Genomic DNA, 22,908 nt, shown 5'->3' on the forward strand with positions numbered 1-22,908 from the left:
TGACCCAAGTCAATTTAAGACAGACTGAGGGGAAGTGGAAAAGTGTCTTGTGGTCTCACCAGTCAATATCTTAAATTGTTTTTGGTAATCGTGGACGCCACGTCCTTCAGGCTAAAGAGCAGACGAACCATCTGGCTTGTTATCGGCACTCAGTTCAATGCAAGCATCTTTGATTGTATGGGGGGAGGGCATTATTGCACATGGTTTTATAAACTTGCACATCTGTGAGCGCGCCATTAATGCTAAGTTAAGTTTTGGAGCAGCATATGCTGTCATCCAGACACTTTACTTTTTCGGGAATACTTTAATTATTTTAACAAAGCAAGTGCTGAACCATGGTTTTCATGTTTTTTCAGCAGCGTGCCTTCTTACTAAAAAAACAGTTGGAGAGTGTTAAATTTAGTTACTTTTCTGCAATGTGGTAAACATAACTAAATAGAGAGTTTTTAATGAGATTTATTACTGGCATCACATTCAAAATGAGCATGTTTTCTAAAAGGAAAAACAAAACGTCAGAGTTTCAGTGTTTACTATGTTGTCTTTATGCAATCTGTAATTAAATATGAGGGCTAATAGACCTGCGACTCATAGATCTGACCTTTACCAGTTTACATAGTGTTGTTTGGAAACACTGTAATTAAGAGTTCTTTGTGGTCTACAGGCCAAAGTGACTTCTTTGTGTTGCTGAGTTCAAATTTATATTAAAAAAGTACAAATCTTTTAAAAAACAGATACAAGTGTCCTCTACCTTTTTAAACCAATTCAGCGACCTATCATCCAATAGCATAGTGACAATAAAATCCAGTCAGTCTTCTGCTAAATTTAGATTCTTCCTGGCTTTGACTCACACCTTTGTTTTTGTGCAGTGGATATCGAATATTTCATCTCGCCTTTCCAATCAAAGATGTTTCCACCTTGTTTATGTCATCTGCATCGTGCTGTTTGAACCGTCTTGGTTACCTGAGTCTTATTAGCTGTTGTTGTGCAAAAGCAATCTAGATTATTTATTGTTCCCTCGTGAAACATATCCAGTCCAGTCCAGTTCTAACCCGTGCCTTCAAAGGAGGTCTTGCCCACAAAACTGCCTCCAACTCCATGCAAAAATATCTTTTGCCTGGAGATTCACGTGCAGTCGGCTTGTTTTCTTATCCACATCCTGAGTCTTCGTCTCTGCTCATCTTGCAGTTTTAGACGTAGGTGTGAGATGACTCAGACTGTGTCCAGTAGGTGAAAATTTGCAAAACATTCAGATCATTTAAAATATTTCGATAAATGTAGTTCATTTTGTCTTAATTTTGAGGTTAGTCGTTTATTTTTTGTGCTGAAATACTTATTAGATTAACCAGTAAATGATTTCAGCACAGATTTAAAAGTATTATCACCTCTTTTAGCACAATATCCCTCCATTAGTCTCAGGAGCTGGCTGCCATTTTCATTTTGTGATAGCTGGAAAACACAGCAGGATTCAGTCTGTCTGTGAACAGCAAAGGATGGGATTTAGGGAAACAGGCACCGTATCCTCGGAGCGCAGCGGTGCAGCACAAAGAGCCCAGTCTCAGTGTCTCTCTGTGGTATTTCTCAGCCCCTTGTCATGGTTGGTCACTTCAGCTAGCCCCTCCCCAAATCACTCACCCACAGCTAGGGTAACAGATAATGCCGGTCTCTTTAGACAGTCAACTGACTGATGGCATCATGAAAGGTTGGAGGTCAACTGTTATCTGGGAGAGAGCTGTCACCTTTGCGGCAGGTGTGTGGCACAGATAACGGCATCCTCAGAGCCGCTTTGTGCTGCTGCATTGCTGTTGCCTGCAAAGGACTCTGGGAGATTTGCCAAACTCCAAAGCCACAAGAGAAATCACTTTTTCAGGAGCAGTTTTTTTTTTTATGTTGTTGCACCGAATAACAGACACACATAAACGTAGGAGTAAAACTTGTACACACTCACACACTGAGCCCTAGTTTCATTTTCAGCAGCTGCTTATTGTGATGGAACCTGTGCTCGGGTGGAATTTAATAATGCATATAATGTCCTTCCTTAAACACACAGGTCGTCTCTGTGCACGCGCCACTCCTGTCATTACAGACAGTGCTCAACAGCGTCACATCTCTTCTTTAGCCTTTTGCTGTGACGAAGGACTGTCCTCCATCGGGCCTGTGTCTGTTTGTATTGATTGACCACTAACATCTGTTGTTTGACTTTCAGAGAGGAGGAGAGACAGACGAACCCCGAGGCCATATTTGGAGAGACCTGGCTGTTCTTTGGATGCCGCCACAGAGACCGAGACTACCTGTTTCGGTAAAGTGTATTTTTCCTTTCAGTTCAGTCGTCATTCAGACCCACATACCTTTTGTGATTCAGATTTAGTCCTCTCCATAACCCTCTTTACCTTGCTGCTGCACTTCTCCATCTATTAAAATCTGTGACCTGCATAATGAAGACTGCAGTCTGAATGTACAATGTGTGAGTTTTATTATTCACTTATATATATATCTATATCTGTATATTAAATGCTCAGGGTATGTTCTAGGGTGTTTGGGAAGAAAACTAACATGCATACGCAGCTACTTTACTTAATGTTGCAAGATCCTCTGACCTTTTAACATGGTTTGGTTTATATAGCTGTTATCTGGAAATTCCTAGAATATCCAAATAATATTTTAAAAATTAAAGTATTAAAATATGCAATATTAAAGCTCCACTAAAGGTATATTTTATTAAAACATGGGATCTATAGTCTGGTTAATGTTGGTTTTAGGGATAATTACCATTTAATTTATAAACGCAAATGGATTGTGAACACAGTCAGTCCCAGCAAGTCAACTCAGAACTCACTCAACTGGTTGTATTCTGGTGATAAATACAACCAATGTCATGTTACAGTGAAATCCAACCTTTAGTGGAAGACTCCAGGTTATTGCCAATTTGCCCCTCCCCAATGCCATTTCAAAGGCAACATCCACTGTTTTCCCTCAGGGGGTCTGTAGCATTAGGATCACTTTTAGCTTCTCTTAATTCATTGTTTTAGCCTATAAATCAAATTCTGACTGTTTTAGTTCACTTTTATATTCAACAGCCTTAAAAGCTGTAAAAAGCTTTAAAAAGCATGTAGTTAGCAAGTTAGCATGTGGTGGTGGTGGTAAAGCATTTAATAGCTTAATACTAAATATTTTCCACAACAAATACGGTGCAGGATTCACAGCTAAAAATAGATAAATAAAGTAAATGTATTAGACTTTAATTTGTCTGCTGCCCAGACCTCCAAATGCAACAGTTATGTTAGCCATAGCGGCTTTAAATGTCAACAGCCAAACCTAAACAGATTCAATATTTGCTAATGGATTTAGACTCAATGATTGGTTCTACTCAATCACAGCCCGGCTCTGTTTTTGTTTTATTAACTGAAGAAGGGGTTGTTTTTTGTGTCCCCCCTTCTCTCTCGCCCTTTATTTTCTTTAAAAAAAAATTAAGATCTGAAGGACCGCCCCCCTCCCTGTAATGAGCTTTGTTCATCTCAAGTAACATTATCTTGGTTGTGTGAGGAGAGTTGGACTGGAGCAAACAATGAAATGGACACACACACACACACACACACACACGGTAGCAGGGAGCAGAGGAGATGAGTGTTACTAGCGCAACCGTAAATGACAGAACAGACTCTGACACAGTGCTGAAATCAAACAGTTTCACATAAAAAGCCTTCAGTTTCTTTTTACCTTCTTTCTCTTTTGGGTGGGAAGAGAGCGGTACCTTTGAGGAGGGGAGGTCCCAGAAGGCACTGGTAGTAGAAACACTGAGAACATTTAATGGTTTAGATTTCAACGCAGGCACTAGGTTGTATTATAACGCCAATCTTAAGTTACCTTAAGTTTGATCCATTTAAACTGTACTAAATATTAAACCACCGCTCTTGATTTCTGAGCCGACGTCAGCCTCAGAGGAGATCTTTGCTCTGATTAGTTTGTTTTGGCTTTTCTCTCTCCTGACTCCATACTAATTGATCAGCTCTTGGTAGTACCAGCAGTGAGCGTGTGCTCAACACCGGTGCGCTGATCGAGTTCTTTTGCAGGATTAAAAAGCATGAATGGATTAGCATCCTTAATCAAACAAGGATAGATCACAGAGGATGTTGTTTGTTCCCTTTTGTTTCCTCTATCTCATAGTTAAATACGAACTCGCAGCCAGGTAGCAGGCAGTGTTTGCTCACAGTGTGGGCTTCTCTGATGAATACCCCCACAGTGTTGACCAATATGATTAGTCTGTGTTTTATGAGCCACCCATGAAGCGTTGTACTTAATTTAAATAGGTTAGCAGAATGAGAACAACATGCCTGCAGTTGAATTGACTGCCTGCATTCATCCCTGCTGGATTTCTCTTAAATTAAGTGCAATTTGATGTCTGGCATTGCCCTGGAATGCAAAAACCTTCTTAGCATAGTCTGTAATGTTTTTCTTTTTTTTGTATAAACGTCCCAGATTTTAAAAGAAAAGTTCAGCTGCCTCTGTCAGAATCACAGGTCGAAATGTAAACTGAAGCATATATTGCTTTTAATGCAATGCAAAGAATGTAAAGGACCAACCCCTCCGGTCGTGCTCTGAATGCAGAAGACAAACGAGGCTCGTGACACGCCTCAATCAGCCGCAGCACTTAACATCCCTGCGAGAGATTCATGCTCATCTGCCTGCATGCCACATCAAACCTGTCCTCCCCTTTTGCCTCTGCCGCACTTATCCTCTCCCCCCGCCCTCCCTGCAACGCCTCAGCCTCTTTATGGCGTGTGATTTCACGCTGCAGGGAAAACACGACTGGAAGGCCCGCTGGGTTCACGTCAGGGTCCGGGAAATTGCCACAGGCTGTTACGTGTCGAAGCACAAAGAGGAATCTGGCAGGGTTTGGCTCTCATAAAACCCCGGGTTGTTGTGTGTTTCTAAGAAGTCAACTGTCATTTATCATCTGCCGGTTTCTGCTCGCACGGTTATCAATCTGTGATGATTTATATTCAGACGTCAAACAAACAAACTCGGCAATCCTTCTCCTTGTTATTCATCTGGTCGCTCCTGTGTTCAAACAGACTTTGTAATCACATATCTTGGTCAAAAGATTTTTTCCTCGAAGAATTTTTTTTTTCTTTTTAATTTAATGATGTCTCTAAATGAAGGTTAGATGGTAAACACGCTGCAGAAGAACTAACAATTCTGGACATTTCAAATAGAACAAAGGGCAACGGCGCTCGCCTCTCCCTTTAGTATTCACACCACAGCGTCTCTGTGTTATCAAAAAATGCCTTATTTTAGTCTAGGGGTTACTGCAAAACACAGACCCCCCCCCGAGGCAAAGACCTTCACCCCTGATCTCGGAGCTGGGGCTGTTATGACTGGGTGCGTGTGTCTGCGTGTGTGTTTCTGCTCATTCCGACTGCTTAACTTTAAACAAGATGCTCTGAGCCACAATAAACCTTACTCCCTCACCACCTTCCTCCTGCCTTCCCTTCCAATAGCACCCCAGGCCCTGTAAAAACACTGAGGCAGAAGAAGAAGTAGTTGGCAAGCAAAACACAGATAGAGAGCAAGGTTACACCCCACTGCCAGACTGGGAGGATTGATTGTAAAAAGATGCTTATAACAGTGACTCGACCTTGCTTATGAAATCCATATTTTTTTTCAAACTTCTCTTGTTAAAGAAGACAAAGTGGTTGTCTGGCACATTTTTGCTCAGACCTTTTGTCCATCAGTGTTCGGTGTTGAGCTTGACAGTATTTTTTTTTTTTTTTTTTTTGGTTCATAGGAAATGTTTGTAGTTCCGATCTTGTGAGATGGTGGAAACCATTGCTAAATATCCCACGGGAGTGTTGGATGTGAAAGAATAAACAGCCAATGAAAAAATGTTAAATTAAATTGGGTTTTTTTTCTTGTAAAAAGCACATAAAAGTTCACGTATCGCCTGATCTTTGCTCTGCACCAGCAGCTAAAAATGAGGCCTCCCGACTGCTTTTGACAAGTCTAATCATCACAAAATGAGGAACAGACTGTCCAAGATTACAGGAATAACTTTAATAACCTCTGCTTGCAATTTGTCTTGTCCCAGAGAGGAACTCGAGGGCTTTGTGTCCAGAGGTATCCTGAGCCACCTCATGGTGTGTTTCTCCAGGGACCACAGGGAGCACGAGGACGCCGCCACCTCAGCCGCACGTCCCAGATACGTCCAACACAATCTGCTGCTTAACAGCCAGCACATCACTGACATCCTGCTCAAACAAAACGGTTACCTCTATGTCTGCGGGTAAGAGTGACACACTGGATCTTATTTCAGCCTTAATTCGTGTTGAGTGATGGTTGTTCTTTTCTTTGTTTTGTTTTTTGTTTTGTTTGACGTCCACCTTGTTCGGCTTTATCATGTTCCGGCTGCACTTCTATTAAGTTTATCACAGCCTGCATCTCACTCACAGCTCCTCTTTCTAACACTTAGGCCTGGTTTTGTCACATTGCTTTGCCTTGCAGTATAGATTCCTTTCTATGCTCACGTTTGATGTTCATAAATTTCACATTTCCAGTTTTGTATTTTTTATTTCCAGTTCAAAATGTTTCTTAAATATTGTATATTGGGCCTTTGTGCAGCCAGTGTCTGAAACAAGACATTTCTGCTCCTTTCCCATTAAGCCGGCTTTCTCCTGATAAGCTGACCCACACAAACAGAAGGTTGGTAAGAAGGTCACTGGGGCTGCTGTGCTCACAGCCGGAGCTGTGAATCCTGTGAAGCCAAACTTTTGGCTCACTGGATAATTGCACATATGAAACTTCAACTTTTTAATGTAAGAGAAAGCTAGATGAGAGCTAGACTGTTTGGGTGGTTCAGGAGAGAGCGAGGGTTCACAGTCTGGCAGTTCGGGGGGGTCCGGTCTACCTGCAGAGAACTGTTGTCAGATGGAGGCAGTGTTCAAGCATTGTACAAAATACAAGGCTTTTGCTGTTGTCGGTCCTTCAGCCAGCTGCAGACAAAGTTATAACATACAGAGAGCTGAAGTGAAAAAGTGTAACAAAGAATGTGGCCACTGACGCCACACTCTGCGCTTTTCGTGCAGTATTTTTGATCTTTGATGTTTTTTTGTGGTTCTCCCATTCCTGTGAACTCTGCTGTCGATCCCTCACTTATTCCGGCCCACTTGTCGTCCAATCAGCAGTCAGCAGATGCATATGTCATCCGCTTCCAGCGATGTGCAGCTGGGATATTTGGGGGCAGGTGAGAAGCCCTCTCTGTCCAAAAGGAAATGTGTGCGCAGATGGACACATTTGTGAAACTATAAGTTACATTTTAGTTGTAGTCGTGGTGAAATATATTCTGAATGTGGTTTATTGTGTATAAAGCCAGTGCTTCCAAATAAAGTTCCTGTAGTTATTCCAGACCTGTGGCGTATAACACCATAATCAAGTTCATCATTTCTCGCAGAATGAATTTTTGGGTAACTTTGAAATATGGGCAGCATTTGGGATCTAGGCTGTAACTCTGTTAGGCTGACTATGTGCCAGCGCACACAGAACACGAGGCAGAAGATTTGAGTCAGGCTTTCTGAGTTAGCGTGCAGGCTTCTCGTCAGTTTTGCCAAGGACTCCTGAGTCACTGAAGACAATCCAGCTCGATCTGGTGCTTTCAGAGTGGTCGATAGCAAGTGTGCAGCGAATGAGCATGAAATCCATAAAGCACATATGAATCGTCCTTATTGTTTATCCGCTCAGCATGCAGTCATCCAGAAAAATGTACACACTAAAAAGTAATGAAGCTTTGTATTTTATATGACCACCTTTTGGCTTGTAAACGGCAAACACTCGCAGGTGTTTGGCAGGTACGTTGTTTCACGCCTGCCGGGGAATTTGCCACGATTCTAATGTGGGTTTACAATCAGGAGCTCTTTTTAAACCAATTCTGCCTTAATGCGTTTAAGAAAACCCCTGTTTATGACACGTTGGCTTGTTTAGACTAAACCACACCACCCCGACGTGTGATTTCTACAAGGTATGGCAACGTTGTGGAATCAGAGAGGCGTGACATCTAACACGGCGGCGGCTTCCCGTTGCGGCGGCTCTGACTTTTACACAGGCTACGATTCGGCTCCGTCACTTGCCTCTGCTGCTGGCTTGAAGGAGCAACAAGAAAGCCTTCCCATTCTGCCTTTGTACCTTTTATGCAGAAAGCTACGGGCAAAATAAAGGTGTAATATTCCCACCTTGAACATGCTCTGTGAAGAGGTTTCAGTTGTTTCATGTTGTCTCTTCGTGTAATCCCAAACTCGGTTGATGACGCTGAGATCAGGGCGCTGAGGGAGCAATACCATCTGTCGCAGGACTTCTTACTCCTCTTGTCTTTGAAGATATTTCTTTTGAGTGCGACTGTAATGTTTGGGTGCTTCATCATGAGCTCACCGATGGATCAAATAAAGCACCCTACAAGAAAATCTAATAATTTAGTGCTGAATTGCTTTGACATGAAAGTACAACGAGGTTTTTTCTGAGTGATAGACGTGGCTTGTTAATAAGAAAGATAACTGTCTGTCTTCTTTTTTCTTTTTGTTTAAACAGAACATAAAATCATTTTTCTGACATCTTTGCAACTGTTGCCTTCACTCAAATGGAGCATTATGTTATCATTTATATTGCATGTGCAAAACCAACATGCCAACTCATATATGCATGATGTAGCTACATACCACATTCCTTTTCTCATGTTTCACCCTTCCCCACCTTGGAGTAGATGACTTTTGAAACGTCAGGCGTGTGGGAGTTTTTTTAGAGTCAGAAAATATCTCAGTTGGATGATGAATCTCCCCCAATACGACTGCTACAGCAAGATGGATATTTCAGCTATTTCCTTCCAGGATAGACTCCAGCATCGGCTGTGCTCAGTGGTTTTCTAAAAGATTGCTTGCCGCAGCGTATAGACGTATAAAAATCCTGTCGCTTGATTATATTGCTCTTTTGCCTAAAATGACTGTTCTTTTTTTTCCTCCTTTCTGCAGGGATGCTAAAAACATGGCTAAAGACGTGAATGAGACCTTGGTGGAAATAATTAAAACGGAGCTGCAGGTGGACCAACTGGAGGCCATGAAAAGACTGGCAGCGCTTAGAGAAGAGAAGCGCTACTTACAGGACATCTGGGGCTGACAGTTGATGATTAGATACTTTGCAGGATTCACGGGGCTTTCTTAAACCTTCTTTAAAAAAAAAAAAAAATCAGCATCCTCAGCTGTGACCCAGAGAACCATAAAATTGTGGTGCTGAAGCCTGGAGATAGTTTACACAACTCAGTGCTGCCAAGAAGGAATGCACCACACTGACCCGGGGATATTGGTTCACTACACCATCTTTGGCTTTGCTTTTTGAACAGAAATGACCTTGGTCAGGGCAGTGGTGCTGCAGATTAGTCCTGCAGTGTGGAAATGCTTTTAGTGTAGACAAGCCTCCTCCGTTTGTCCTTGCCTGGAAAAAAAAAGAGGCATTTACTTCCGTTGGCTGTGATGGAGTGATTTCGATGGGGTCGAGAGCGGGATATCACTCCTGCGTAGATGGAAACAACTCAGCAATCTGTAGCTGTTAAACAAAACACACACGGGAAATGGTTTATGATCATTCAGGTATAAAAGTTTGGCTGTTCTTTGCAAAACTACTACGCCTTCTTCATTTTACCTTAAGTCTCAAATTTCAAATGCCGGTTTTAATGTATGCGATCCTAAAAATCGTCTGATTGACAGCTGTATAATTTAACTCCACGGAGATGAGGGAGGATTTTCAGTCATTTATCATTACCGCGTGTCAAGACTCAAGCACAGAGGGCGTGATTCTCAATGATAATGCAAAGGCCCGACTAGAGCAATTTATCTAACTGACTTTGTTTGTGCCTGTCTGCCCCCACACACCCTGCAGAGTGCCAGCTTTGGAGGCAGTGAACTGCAAACTTTTCTAAGTCCCGAAAAACCGACTAAAACCTCTCAAACTGTGGGTAAAACAAACACATCTGTGCTTTGTGTGGTCGGGAAATAAAAGACATTTCACAGTAAACCTTTGTTGTCTCGTGTTTCTCTCTGCTGCGCACCCACAGGTGTGTTTGTAGATGACCTTACACGCATACGTTTGAAGTGCATGAAAAGGAGTGGCGTTTGAGAGGCAATGGGAATTATATGGCGCTAATGAACTCCGATTGATTGGGAGCGATTGTTTTATTTAAATTTAAAGATAATTTGATTGTTCAAGGTGACTTTGGTCAGAAGATGAAGGCTTGCTCTGCTAATTGAAGACTTTTCACAATAGGCTTCTTAGTGCAGCGCAGAACCCCAGAGAGAGGCTTCTCAGAATTAAATCTTCTAACAGCGGTCTTCTTTATTTATCCTCTTGTAGGAGGTGGGGGGAAGAAAAACATGTTTACAATCTCCACCACTGCCTGAGCTGTAGATGACAACTCATTCGCTACTTTTTTTTTTTTAATTTTCTTTTTTTTCTCCAACCACAAAACACAACATTTACTTTGGCAGGAAACAATCCCTGATAGTGAATAATTGGTTTAATACAGTGTCATCAAAGGTGGAGCTGTCCTTGTGTTTGTCCAGGCGCAGCTGGCTGCACCTCCTCACTCTCATCTCTCACCGCCCCGCTGCTTCACCAAGTCACCGAAGCAGAGGAGGACGAAATCAAAATAATGATGCTGTGTTAAATCTAACGGCGTCACCAATCTCATCTCGCACTCATATGCATACACACACGCGCGTGATGCGTGGCCTCTGTCGAGTTCAAAGCTGCAATCTGATGCTGCAGAGATTAAATGCCGGTACGCAAATTGCAACAAGAAACAAAGTTTAATCAAAGTGACGTGACTGTAATCGCTCTGCCCTTATTTACCTGCTCTATTAACATGCCCTCGTCTCCATTTATAAAAAATGATCCCAGCGTAGAGCCTGACGGCTGCTTATGTCACCCTGTCCAGCGACCACCTACGACTGATGAAGTATTAAATTATGTGTTGATAATTAAAAAGGCTCACAGTGGCAGTTTTGTCCTGCAGCGCGAGTGAAAGACGGAGCCGAGGAGACGGTCAGGAATAAATCAGAGTGCTGGAGGTCAGCACGACCGCAGAACAGTAGCACCTCCGTGATCGATGCTCCTTGTTAAGAATGGCTTAAATGAAGCAGAAAGATGTGTGCTGAAGATAATGACTCTTATTATGGAAGTGTTGAGTGAGCCAAGTGGGGAGATGCACTTTATGTCAATGAGCTCTGAGAATTTTTGAGAAGACCTGCTTAACATTCGACTCCTCGGTGCAGAAAGTACAAGTAGCGGTGATGATGATGATGATGAGGGGGAGAGTCACTAGACCTCCCACACGCTCCCTCCCTGAGATCTGCTAGGATGGTTCCTTAATTAGGCAAGTGACAGTATGTCCAATTCATTTGGCAAAGGTCCTCAGACAATATGACTAACGCTCAAACAACGGTGGGAGTTTTGAAAGTAAACCGCAAGTTTCGTCCCTATGGAAGATTTCGTTTTCAGATGCTGTGTGTGTGTGTGTGTGTGTGCATGCAGGAAATGGGTAGTGTGTGTTTGCTTTAGCTAAAACTGATAGTTTCCCTGAATGGCTCAATTCTTTTAAAGTGTGTTTGGTCAATCCAAAATGTAAATGAAAGTCAAAGCTGACTATTTAATAACAGTAGAAGTGAGGTTTAGGCTTTTGTAGGAGAACATCTGTGTGTGCACAATTAGAGTGCAGAATTATGATGCAACTACATGACAAACAATTTCACTATCTGGATTATTTTCATTTGTTGGACTCTTTGCCCCATAAAGATGATCTCCTGCACCCGAAATGATGAGTTCTGATAACTCAGTAGGTGTCAATAAAGACCTGGTTTTGCAACCTTTAGAATAGTTTTTGAGTTTTTCCGAGGGCAGCTGCATAGGCAGGAACCTGTAAGCAGGCCTGAAATATGACACAAACTACTAAGTTCAGAAAAGAGCTTCGAGGATTACTCCCAGTAGGCTTTCAAGGGGTAAAAAATGAAGGTCTTTGCTGGCTAGCTACGCAATGAAGCGCTTCAGTGGATGCGATGGAGCATTGTTATAATCTTCTTGCATCACTGCTTGAATAAAGTGTTTTCTAAAAGCAGGCGGTAGATTTCTGAGTTCATTTTGAGTTCATTTTCAACCTGAAAAGGTCCAACTAGCTCATCTTTAATAACACCAGGACCCCAACTCCACCTTGCTGGCATCGTTAGAAGTGGAGCTCTATTTCCGTTACTGATCCAGCCATGATCCAGATATTTCTTGGCCTAGTGTTGACATTCAAATCTTCTGCAGTTAATTTGCATCTCTCCCCCCCCCCCCCTTTAGAGTTTTTTGGTGGTTCTGTGATCACAGCCCAACATCTTAGCAATTTCAAGAATATTGCATTCCATTTTCACCTTTCCACAGTCAGTTAAACATCTTTTTTGGCCCATTTTACCTGGACAACAACAGCAACAACTGCCTAATAATTATGCACTTATTCTTAAATCCAATAAGCTTTCAACTTTATAGAGTGGAGTTGGAAAATATGCATAAAAATGAAAATATAGTCAAAAACACTCATGTGCATAATACTTGTGCACATGGTGTATTTTCTGTGAAGGTTGAGGCTTTGATTTAAGCGGAAAGCTAGTGAGAATCCTTCCATTGACACAAGCAGAGAAAATATTTGTCTCCTTAAAGTTCCACTAACTTGTCCTTAATTGTGTTTAGCCATCAGCTCTGTCTGCCATCAGTGACTCAGGAATGTAAAGTCATTCCTTTCACGTGGCATCGATGGCAGCCCTGTGAACACACACGCATGTATGAGTCAGCCTGCGCTTCAGCATCCCAGCTGCATCCCAGCTTGCGCACACATACTTTAACGTCAGCATCTGTCATTGCTGGAGAAAAATTTATGTTTTCCTAAAGAGTCTGCAGCGCTTCTATTGAGTTTCCTGTTTTCACTGTGAGATACCAGTGTTGTTCTGGTCTCTGTTTATTGATGCACCGCGAGAGATACCCCTGCTTCTGATTTGGCAGAACAAACATTTGCTGTAATTGATACTGGCAGGAGGAGGAAGTGCTCAATAAGAAAGTATTGTTCTCCCACTGGGATGGATTCAAATGGCTACAGCGAGCGCTCTGTGAGAAGTGTCAGAATAAATTTAAAACATATACTCGCGGACATTTACATGTGACCTGTGTGGGAAGCATTTTTCCATACCACTCAGGTACTGTGTGTCCACATGAATTAAGCAGAAAGTGCTTGGCTCATCAAATGTATTAATGATGTTTCAGCGATGGATGTGCTTTCTGTCTCCATTAGTCAAAGAAATGTAAAAATTGGTTGGGCATTTTTAAACTTACAACGACGGATGAACACTTAGCAGAATTTATGGTCTCCTCTGTCCTGACAGCCATAATGACTTATGCAAATTGGAGGTTAAGTGCTGAGATGAGGCAGTTCAGCAAAAACATGCACGTACCACCCAGGATGGATGGAAAGGTGGAGGGAAATGCAGATGGAAGGGTAAACTGTGACCGCTTGACATTTGCCCAACAGACGTCTTTATTTGTCGAGCGGGATACGGCGAGCTTGTGTTGCTATGTAGCGCAATTAAACACGTCTGGAGATATCTAAAAATGCACTTGATTAAATGAATTTAAAAATCTAACAGATACCGTGGGTGAAAAGTGCCACCTCATGTTTAGCTTGATCTCACAGTGATATATTTGCTCTGTGACTAAAAGACGATAATAAAGTTTTAAGAGTTTAGACAGCCAGATGGTTGGGATCTGACCCCCACAGCCCTGTCAAATAGACTCAAAACCCCTTCAGCAACACCGCCTCTTATTTAAACTCATTTCAAACTAGATATGGACCACTTTAGCAATTACATGGAGCCTGAAAGGAGTCGAGGTTAGATGTTCTGGGTATGTCATGCTGGGAGGAGGCCCCGGGCCAGACCCAGGAAAAGCTGGAGAGGTTACATCTTTCGGCTGGCTTGGCCCAGAAGAGCTGAAGGGGGTGGCAGGGAGATAGAGGAGGTGAGGGACTGCTTAGACCTCTGCGACCCAGATGGATGAATGGCATTTTTCAGTTGTAGTGGAGACAGTTTAAAAGGGACTCACTGCACCCAAAAGAAGTCTGGTCATAAATCTATAGGAGAAATTCTGTCCCAAAGACCCAATCAAAAGCTGAGCTGGGAATTACAGGAACCAGTTGTGCTGCTGTACACAGTAGAGCTTCACTACACTTTCAGCTGGAGCCTGGAGCCTGTGTATTGTTAGCCTTGGCTTACTGTACCTGTAGCATAAATTTGCATGACATTTGTTCACTGCTCTTAGTTAATAAAGCTCAGTGTTAACTTTGCACACATCTAGCAGAAGGATAACTTTCTGTAAATGTAAATGTCCGAAGTGAAGGCAAACTTTTTAAGCACTTCTTCTGGGACCACTGACTAGCTCTCTCCCCATTAATTTAGGTAAGTGTTTTTTAAATATTTATCCTAGCATTGCAATAGAAAGCATGATAGCTGGACGTCCTGGTCTGTAAAGTAAAGCAGACAGGGAAGATTCTTAAACCTGTGTTCTTTGTATAGACCACCCAGAGAGGAGACAGCTGTGGCTTCAAAAAACCTGGAAATGTAGCTGAAGCCCTGAAGTCATGTCCCTGGTCAAAACTGATCATGGCACAACTGCAAAAAAAATTTATTATAAGATGCTGTCAGTGTTTCCATGTAGAGTACAATTCTAACAAAGTGAGAAGTATAGATGAGATTATTGCAGCGAGGCAATTAGATTCACGTGTCTCACGTGTCAGCAGCTAATCTGATTAGCATGTGGCTATTAACACATTTTTACATTTTTTTCTATAAATTACATTTTGACTAATTGGTTGCATGGTGAAGTGAACATGTCTGACTATAACAACCACCAGCTCTCTGTCCTTGAGATAAACTTTTTGTGTTGAAGTCAGTTAGCCCAGTAGGAACTAAAGAGACAGCTGTGGCTCTGTCTCTGTAAACACTGATTAGTTTATAATCTCAGTCACTGATTTCGGGTCATTCAAAATAAAATAATAAGACAATTTTCTAAATTTGGGGGATTCTATGTGTCATAAAGAGAGAGGCTTATCTGGTGAATGCTCATTAGATATTGCTCAACGAGCAAGAGGGACTAGAGGGACTTCACAAAAGAAAAGATGATGTCAAGGTCGCTACATCCATCTTTTATTGAGATTTGCAGACTAACTAACTATGATCACGTTAACTTCCAGGCCATTTTGGATGCGTCACGATGGCGATGTCGGATCAAGTGAATACGGCCCCAGTTACACATGGTTTAAGAGCAGCAGCCACTGGTCAGAAGGGGAAAATGATCTATTCCCTGACTGGGTGCAAGTGTTTGCTGGAGGTTGATTGCAGTCACTGGGTAAATTATTGCTGAAGTCCCAGTCACACACATACTACAGACCAGTCAGCGACCCCCATTTTTCTCTAGCAACCCACCTGTTTCCTGAGAAAATGTATATTTCCCAGCTGGTTGACAAAACCTGGCAGATTGTTGTGGTTGTCATTTGAATACAAGTGACAGAAGTGGCTTTGAACATTATCTTGCTACTCTTAGAGCTGTAGGGAAACTGTAAAAAGTGCAACAGGTGTGAGTTTTACTTCAAAGTAAAAGTTACACCTGTTGAAACATGTTGGCTGCAGCACAGAGGCACAACTTTTACTTTGAAGGTTAACCTTCTGCACTTTTGCTGCTGCTCGGCTAGTAGTTAGCAAGTACTTGCAGATAAAAAGAACAGGTAACACTGGCAAGCTTCTTGCAACCAAAGCAGTCACTAGGAGGTTTTTGGTGCAACATCTTCTTTGTAGACAGTTTTCCCCGATGAAAGCCAACAACTGCCACTGCCAACTAATTGGAGAATTTTCCAAAGCAAGCAGTGATTGTATTACATCCAACATGGCAGGTAAATCTTGAACAACATGCATACCTATACTCTCTAAGTTGTGAGACTTGTTTCTAGAAAGACCATTTCAATGCTTCAGGGATAATTGTTAGCTTACTATTTGTACCAATCGATCGCTACTTTTGCCATTAAAACCTCTGATAGCTATCCACTGTTTAGTGAGTGCGCTCAGTAGTTTATCCATAACTGTTAATCCATACTATTAGCTAATAATTTCAGCGGCTGCCCTAGTTTTAGCTAACAATAACTATTTATTTGGAATTTTAGCTAGCTACATTAACTGTCTTATAGGATAAAAAGGTAAATAATTAATTTACTTATGCATACTTTTCACTTTTTTGGCTCTTGCATGTTTTGCTTTAACCATTTTTGTCATTATTTCCTATCCATTTTTATTCTTTAACCACTTTTGATGCTCTTCCCCCTCAAACCTGTTCATGTCCCCTCAGCTCTCAAACAGGAAATTGTAATGTACTGCTGTTTTCAGACTAGTTTAGCTAACGTGTCCACTCTGAATTCAAAACGCTGTCATATCAGTTTTTGTGTGCAGTTTTAAAAAGCTTCTCTGCTGTGACAATGTTTTTATCCAAAGCCTTTGCCTTGTACTTTTGCTATTCTACTGTAGCACTGGCAACTGTCCTAATATCACCCAACGCCTGATAAGCAGGCATGAGCTGTCTGGTGAGTGGGGCTCATCAGTGGCAGATTAATGCCCAGCTGTACTCCCCGCACCATGCTGTGAAAGGGATGAACAAAGTGATGCTGAAAGTAGAATGACACAGTTGAGAGGGAAAGACTAACCATAAAAGCCTGGAAATTGGGCTAAAATATAGAAAAAGAGCGGAGACCGAGAGAGGCATTCAAAATCAATTTTCCTCTGAGAGGATAAGGATGGGCAGATAAAGATGGTGAAGATAAAATGGACAACAGGTAGAAATGCGACAGGAAAATGTGAGAGGTGCCTGACCCTGAATCTATTAGTGTGCTTTCTGTGCAGTGGGAGGGGAAGCAGGTTGAGTTACAACAACACCTGAACCTTTTTTTGGGTTTGACTCCTGTAGAGATGGGCACAGAGTCATCCCACAGCACAAACACACACGCACACTTTAGCACATTAATAAATAATACACCACAAACTGGCTGTCCTCGTATCCAGGGTCCAAGAGCCACGTAAAAAGTTTATACCTTCATCAAAACTCATAACGTGGAAAAGAAGTGAAATATAGCCCCTGAGGCAAAAGAAAGCATTAAGGATGCATTTAAAAACGGGCAACTACTTGTGTGATTAATCATCGTCCCACAAAGTGACAGCCTGTGTGTATGTAATGGGACGTCTGGGATTTTGCTGCGTAATTACGGTTTTATTGAAAAATCTGTACATACGGAAGAGCAATTACGAAGGTTACAACATAAACTGTTTGTAGTGCAGTTTATCAGTGTTCAAGGCAAACCATGCATCAGTGCAGGAATTATGTTTTCTGCCCATTTGAGAGATTGGGCATTAAATGGATTTGATATGCGGAGATATGCACACGTATTAAAAATGGAGATTAAAAACAGGGTAAACAAACTACTGGAAGGAAAAAGTAATTTTCAAAAACAGACTTTAAGTGCATTTAAATGATAAACGTTTTTAACCATATGGCTAGTATGGGCAAGCTCCATTATTTTACCTTTCTTTTTTAATAAAACAGCATGTAGTATTTTAGCAAAGAAACTTCTGGTGATACAAGCTTTCATTCTTCAAGCTTTAGGCTAATATAGAGGTATAAAAGTATGTTTGTTTGTTTGTTTTTTAAATGGATCTGCGGGAGGTTTCTTCCTATTAAAAGGGAGTTTTTTCTTCCCACAGTCTCCAAATGCATGCTCGTAGGGCATTGTTTGATTGTTGAGATGACTGTTGTTGTGATTTGGCACTATATAGATTAAATGGAATGGAAGTAAACACACTTAAATAACCACTTGTGGCCTTTGAACATAGTATTGGACACTTTTACCTCTGTTTGGGTCTCCACCAACCCTGGGGATAAATTACCAAATTCTTAAATGCTAAATGCTCAACACTAAGCTGCTGAATTTGTCTGATATTTGGAGCTTTTCACTGTGGGCAGAGCTTAACAGGGGCAGTGAGAGTAATTCAAAACAATAAATCCAGGGTTGTAAAACACAAGGATAGAATGAATATACTTAACATAAATGCACTGCTCTAAAAGAAGAAGGGAACACTTGACCATTATTGTATAACACAAAGTCAGTTAAACCTCAGGGATATCGGTCTGTCCAGCTAGGAAACAGAAACCTTTGTTTTTTTTCACCTGCTTTGGTGCAAATGAAAGTATCAACAGGTGCACTGGAGATGCAACAAGACAGCCCAGGAAAAGGAAATGGTTATGCAGGTGGTAACCACAGGCCATCGCTATTTCTCTTTATATCTCCCGGCTGATTTTTCTGCTACTTTTGTTCCCGTCACCGCTGATACCGTGAGACAGCACCTGCACATTCAGGTTGCACAGGTAGTTCAGCTCCTTCAGGATGGCACATCCATAGGTGCCGTCACGAGAAGGTTTGCTGTGTCTCCCGGCACAGTTTCAACAGTGAGGAGGAGATACCGGGAGACAGGCTGTTATGTGAGGAGAGCTGGACAGGGCCACAGGAGGGCATCAACCCAGCAACAGGACCAGTATCTGCTCCTTTGTACGAGGAAGAACAGGGTGAGCACTGCCAGACCACTACAGAGTGACCTCCAGCGAATGAAAGTGCATGTGTTTGCTGCAAATTAAAGTGACAACAGGTGCACCGGTGACAAGACAACCCAGAAAAATATGTGCATGTTTTTTTTACCAGACTGTCAGAAACAGACTACGTGAGGATGGCAACAAGGACGTTTAATGAGACTTCTTCTCACAGACCAGTGCTGTGCAGCTTGATTGGCTTTTTCCAAAGAACACCAGCACTGGCAGGTCCTCCGACAGGGCAACCTTTCACTGTGCTATACTGTGACAATCAGGTGATCCTCCACTGTGCTGCTCCTTTTCGTTGTGCATGTACAATGATAATAAAGGGCTGTTCTATTCTATTACACAAGACTGTTGTTAGTATGTGTTTTAAAGTGTTTGAGTTTTTACCCTGTGCTGACCTCAAGGTCAGAGTTAGAGTTGAAGTTTTCTGAAAATCTTGAGAATCTTGAGGTGTGTCTACTTGGAGGCTCAGGGGGTAGCTGACAGTTGTTGTTTCTATTTTATTCTTAAAATACAACAACCTCTTGTGTTTCTATTGATTTCAATGCCTGTATTTGTAATTTCTCTACATGTTGGCAACTCTTTACTTCTCCTGTGTTGTTTGTGAGTCCATCTTTTTGCTTTCTTGTATGCATTACTAATGTTTTTCCCCATGTTCCTTGACTTTCTTCAGCTTTCTGATTAAGCACTACCTTTGCTGAAACTGCGTCCTTGGATTTTGTGTTTACTTAGACTCATGTAAGTTTTATTCAGCTTCTTGTTAAAGTGTACTTAATTTTTTTTCTTAACTGTCTCTGTCTTCTTTAGTTTGAAAGTTTCGAAATAACTCATTCCTTACTGAAATACTGATAAAAAACCATTATGTCAGTGCAGCTTTAATATAATCTTAACCCACCAAAATAGATAAGCTTCTTTAAATAATTAAGGCACAATGAAAGCTTCTTTATTTGTTTTCTTTTGAGTTATTTTTTATTAACTTTTCCTTTCTCCGCCCTGTCTGTCGCCTCCCCATCTGCCTCCTTCATTGTGAATTTGTTATTTTAGTCATTTTTTAATGCAAGAAACAGTTTTTGGTGCAGTTTAAATGTAATCTTAATCTAATCTACTGGTTATCAGAAGGAGTTTAAGCACACAAAATATATAAAAGCGCACTAAATGTGCAGATGATGAAACTTAAACTGTTCATGCGAGCTTCTTATTGAAGCACTACTGGAGAAACTTTCATACAGACATATTACAGAATGCATTATATCGAAGGGCTACAAACAATTGAGCTGAGACACACATTCAGCGAAGGGTCGAAGTTCTCCCAAAAACCATTAAACTGGAGTTTGATCCAGAGCCAGTGATTAAAAACAGCTTAAACGCGACACTTTTCTTTGGGAGCTGTGATGGTACCACAATGCACTGCCGCGGCTGTTGCTAAGTAACTGCTACAGCAACTGATCTGTTCATTTTTGCACTAATAATAGAGAAGGCTTTATTTCTGGCAGTCAACACATCTTCCTTTTAAAGTAGTGGCAACGACACAACTCTCACGTCGTTTCGATGACAGTAACGATGAAGGAGGACAGGAAGGGCCTTCCCCGCAAGCACTCCACATTAAGTTACGCTTGTAGCTCCGGAGTAAAGTTTTCATTACAGCAGATAAATAAAACAGATGAACTACAGGACAATACAGAAGACACGCTCATCCGGTTGCGGTGATGATCCAACGATTCGATCGCGTCTTTTTGCCAGCTTGCGAAAAGCTTTGACTCCTTTTTACGTGATGCGAAGAAAAACATTTGAGCATAATTCATTTTCACTACATATTCAGCAATGTTTAATTGTTAAAAACAGCTGCTCCAAAATGTAAAAGTCTGAAATATGGAAAATGCACCACAAAATCATAGCTAATGAATCTATTAACACCGCTCTGTTCGTGCCATTCAAACACTGGTATTAATGATGAAGCTGTTGATCAGAAAAAAGCAAACAAACTAGTACAAATGCAGTTTTAACCGATGTAGCTACAAACTTTAGACCAATCAGAGATAAAACATACCTCTTTGCCATCTTTGGCCATCATTTTTCTGCTACTTTATTGACCATGTTCTTCTTTTTAGCTCCCCCTCACACACTTTCTTTTCTTGTTTTTGATGGTGCCCCAGTAAGCCGTGAGCTGCAATCCGCAATACCAGGAATCCGAAATAAAGGCAGCTAAAAGGAGTCCGAGCATAATTTGTATTTCTGTGAAATGGAAGACGTCTTCCAAGGCTCCCCCTCTAAAAAAGGGGGGAGAAAAAAAAGGTCATGCAGAGAACTTTTATGCGGTTTGGATCTAAAGTGCTTTTCAGAAAATTCAACAGCCTCAATCAGTAGTCGTATCTTTATAACTAGAAAAAGACTTCATATTTAGCTCCGTGGATTCTGTTTTTTATATTTCATTTGTGTCTTCTTCGGGGAAATGAGGTTATCAGTAACTGTCGACAGGCGACAGATTAACGTGTTTGATCTGCAGCCACATGTAATCACTCTTTGTCTGCACTAGAATGGATCTGGATTAAGCCTATTGTGTTTCACAGAGGTGATCAATAGTGATACTGCCGAGATTGTTTTCACAAAAAGAATTTAACAGTTTGTTGCGCTCTTTTCAAATGAAGCAGTTTTTCCCCTTAATGATTTGAATGTTGAGTTTTAGTGAGAAACAAAGGATTTTTTTATGTGGAGGTGGTGGTTTGGTAAAAACATTCAATTAACGCAAGAACGTCGTGATGATAAAGTATTGATCCGATTAACTCGCACAAGCTTTGAACTGCTAATAAAGTTGCTTACATGGTCCAGATAATTAGACGAGTGTTGCACAGCAGATGTTTTGGCATTTCATAGCTACAAAATGTCTATTAGTTAGAATGGCTCCATTTAGATGAGCCAGCTCCTGGTATGGGGCATGCTGGCTTGCTGTTAGTACTGGAACACTTAATAGAACTGAACTGAATTTGTTTCACCTGCACTTTTCCTCTCATGTCAAGACAAAATGTGTGCCATGAAAAAGGTTTGGTGGATGCTTACAGAGATTTTGGCTCATTTGCCCTCTGCTGAGGTTAAAGCTCCAAGGCAACTTTTTTCTTTCTTTTTTGTTGTTGTTGTTGTTTTGTATGAGCTTTTCCACAGCACACACACACACACACAAAAGCCTTACTGTTGTTATTCTTGTTTAATTCAACGCCTTCTTGTTGAAATGAAGTTTCTAACCAGCTAAATTGCTTTCCCAGTTATGTTTAAGTGCAATTAAATTGTTGGCTTGATTGTACCTTAATGTAATTTTTTTTCTCATAGTGTCATAATAACAACAAATGTCCACAATCGTTCTTTAACCTTAACCGAGTGCTGTGAATAACGCTAGAAACTGTACTCCATTATCACCGAACATCTCAGAGACGCATTCAACATTAATGACTGAAATCCATTGTTATGGTTAAAGAAATTGTATGTTTGCAGTTAGATTTGCTGTGGTGTAAAAACAGATCCAAATTGCAGTGGCTGTTTTTGGACACAGAGAGAACATTATTGTCAGATCAACTATTTGGACTTGTACCCTGCGTCACATGACCAACCCGTGGCTTTAAGCCAGTTGTTGCCCCAGAAAAGTCAAGTGCAGTGTCCAACACAGGATATGAGTCAGTGTTTGGTTCATAAACTGGAAATGTGAAATTAAGGGCAAGTTAAGATTGTACAAAAGTGGATTTTCCCTAAAATGTGTCTATTTTACTTGTCGTAGGTCATTAATGTGGTAATGTAGTATGTTTTTGTGCAAACTTATAATGATGACGTAAATACTGATATGCAAAATGTGGTTTCTTTAATATCAATGAAGGACAAAGTCTTGAATATGTGTGTGTGTGTCTGTGTGTGTGTTTTCTCTGCTAGTCTTTGAATTCAAGAATCAGTGGATCTACCATGTGGTCGTTGTTTAGGTCAAGTGCAAATAAAAGCTTGTAAAGAAAACTTAAGTGCAGAAATAGAGAAAGAAAATTATTTTATTCCTTTGGAGAACAATCAGCCTTTAACCTTCAAATAATATCCACCAGTCCTTATTATGTTCCTTAGTTGTAGATATTTTTTAAGTTGTCAATTAATTTCCTTGCCAAAAAGAAAGAATAATGTTGCAGTGACAATCTCAAGTCCAAATAC

General features: G+C 41.1%; 1 protein-coding gene across 2 annotated transcripts in view; it reads left to right on the top strand.

Moving 5' to 3' along the window:
* The window catches only part of mtrr (5-methyltetrahydrofolate-homocysteine methyltransferase reductase), a 33,709-nt gene extending 23,665 nt beyond the window's left edge, over positions 1 to 10,044 (top strand). For both annotated transcript variants that reach the window (XM_084939168.1, XM_084939167.1), the window contains exons 13-15: positions 2,204 to 2,296; positions 6,083 to 6,277; positions 9,006 to 10,044. In XM_084939168.1, coding sequence (XP_084795294.1) covers positions 2,204 to 2,296; positions 6,083 to 6,277; positions 9,006 to 9,150 — 433 coding nt within the window. In that variant the 3' untranslated portion in view covers positions 9,151 to 10,044. The remainder of the gene's footprint in view (positions 1 to 2,203; positions 2,297 to 6,082; positions 6,278 to 9,005) is intronic.
* Positions 10,045 to 22,908: the final 12,864 nt, after the last annotated feature.

Source organism: Perissodus microlepis, chromosome 9 (assembly GCF_051167445.1).
Source record: "Perissodus microlepis isolate ML-2025 ecotype Zambia chromosome 9, ASM5116744v1, whole genome shotgun sequence".
Lineage (NCBI taxonomy): Eukaryota > Metazoa > Chordata > Actinopteri > Cichliformes > Cichlidae > Perissodus > Perissodus microlepis.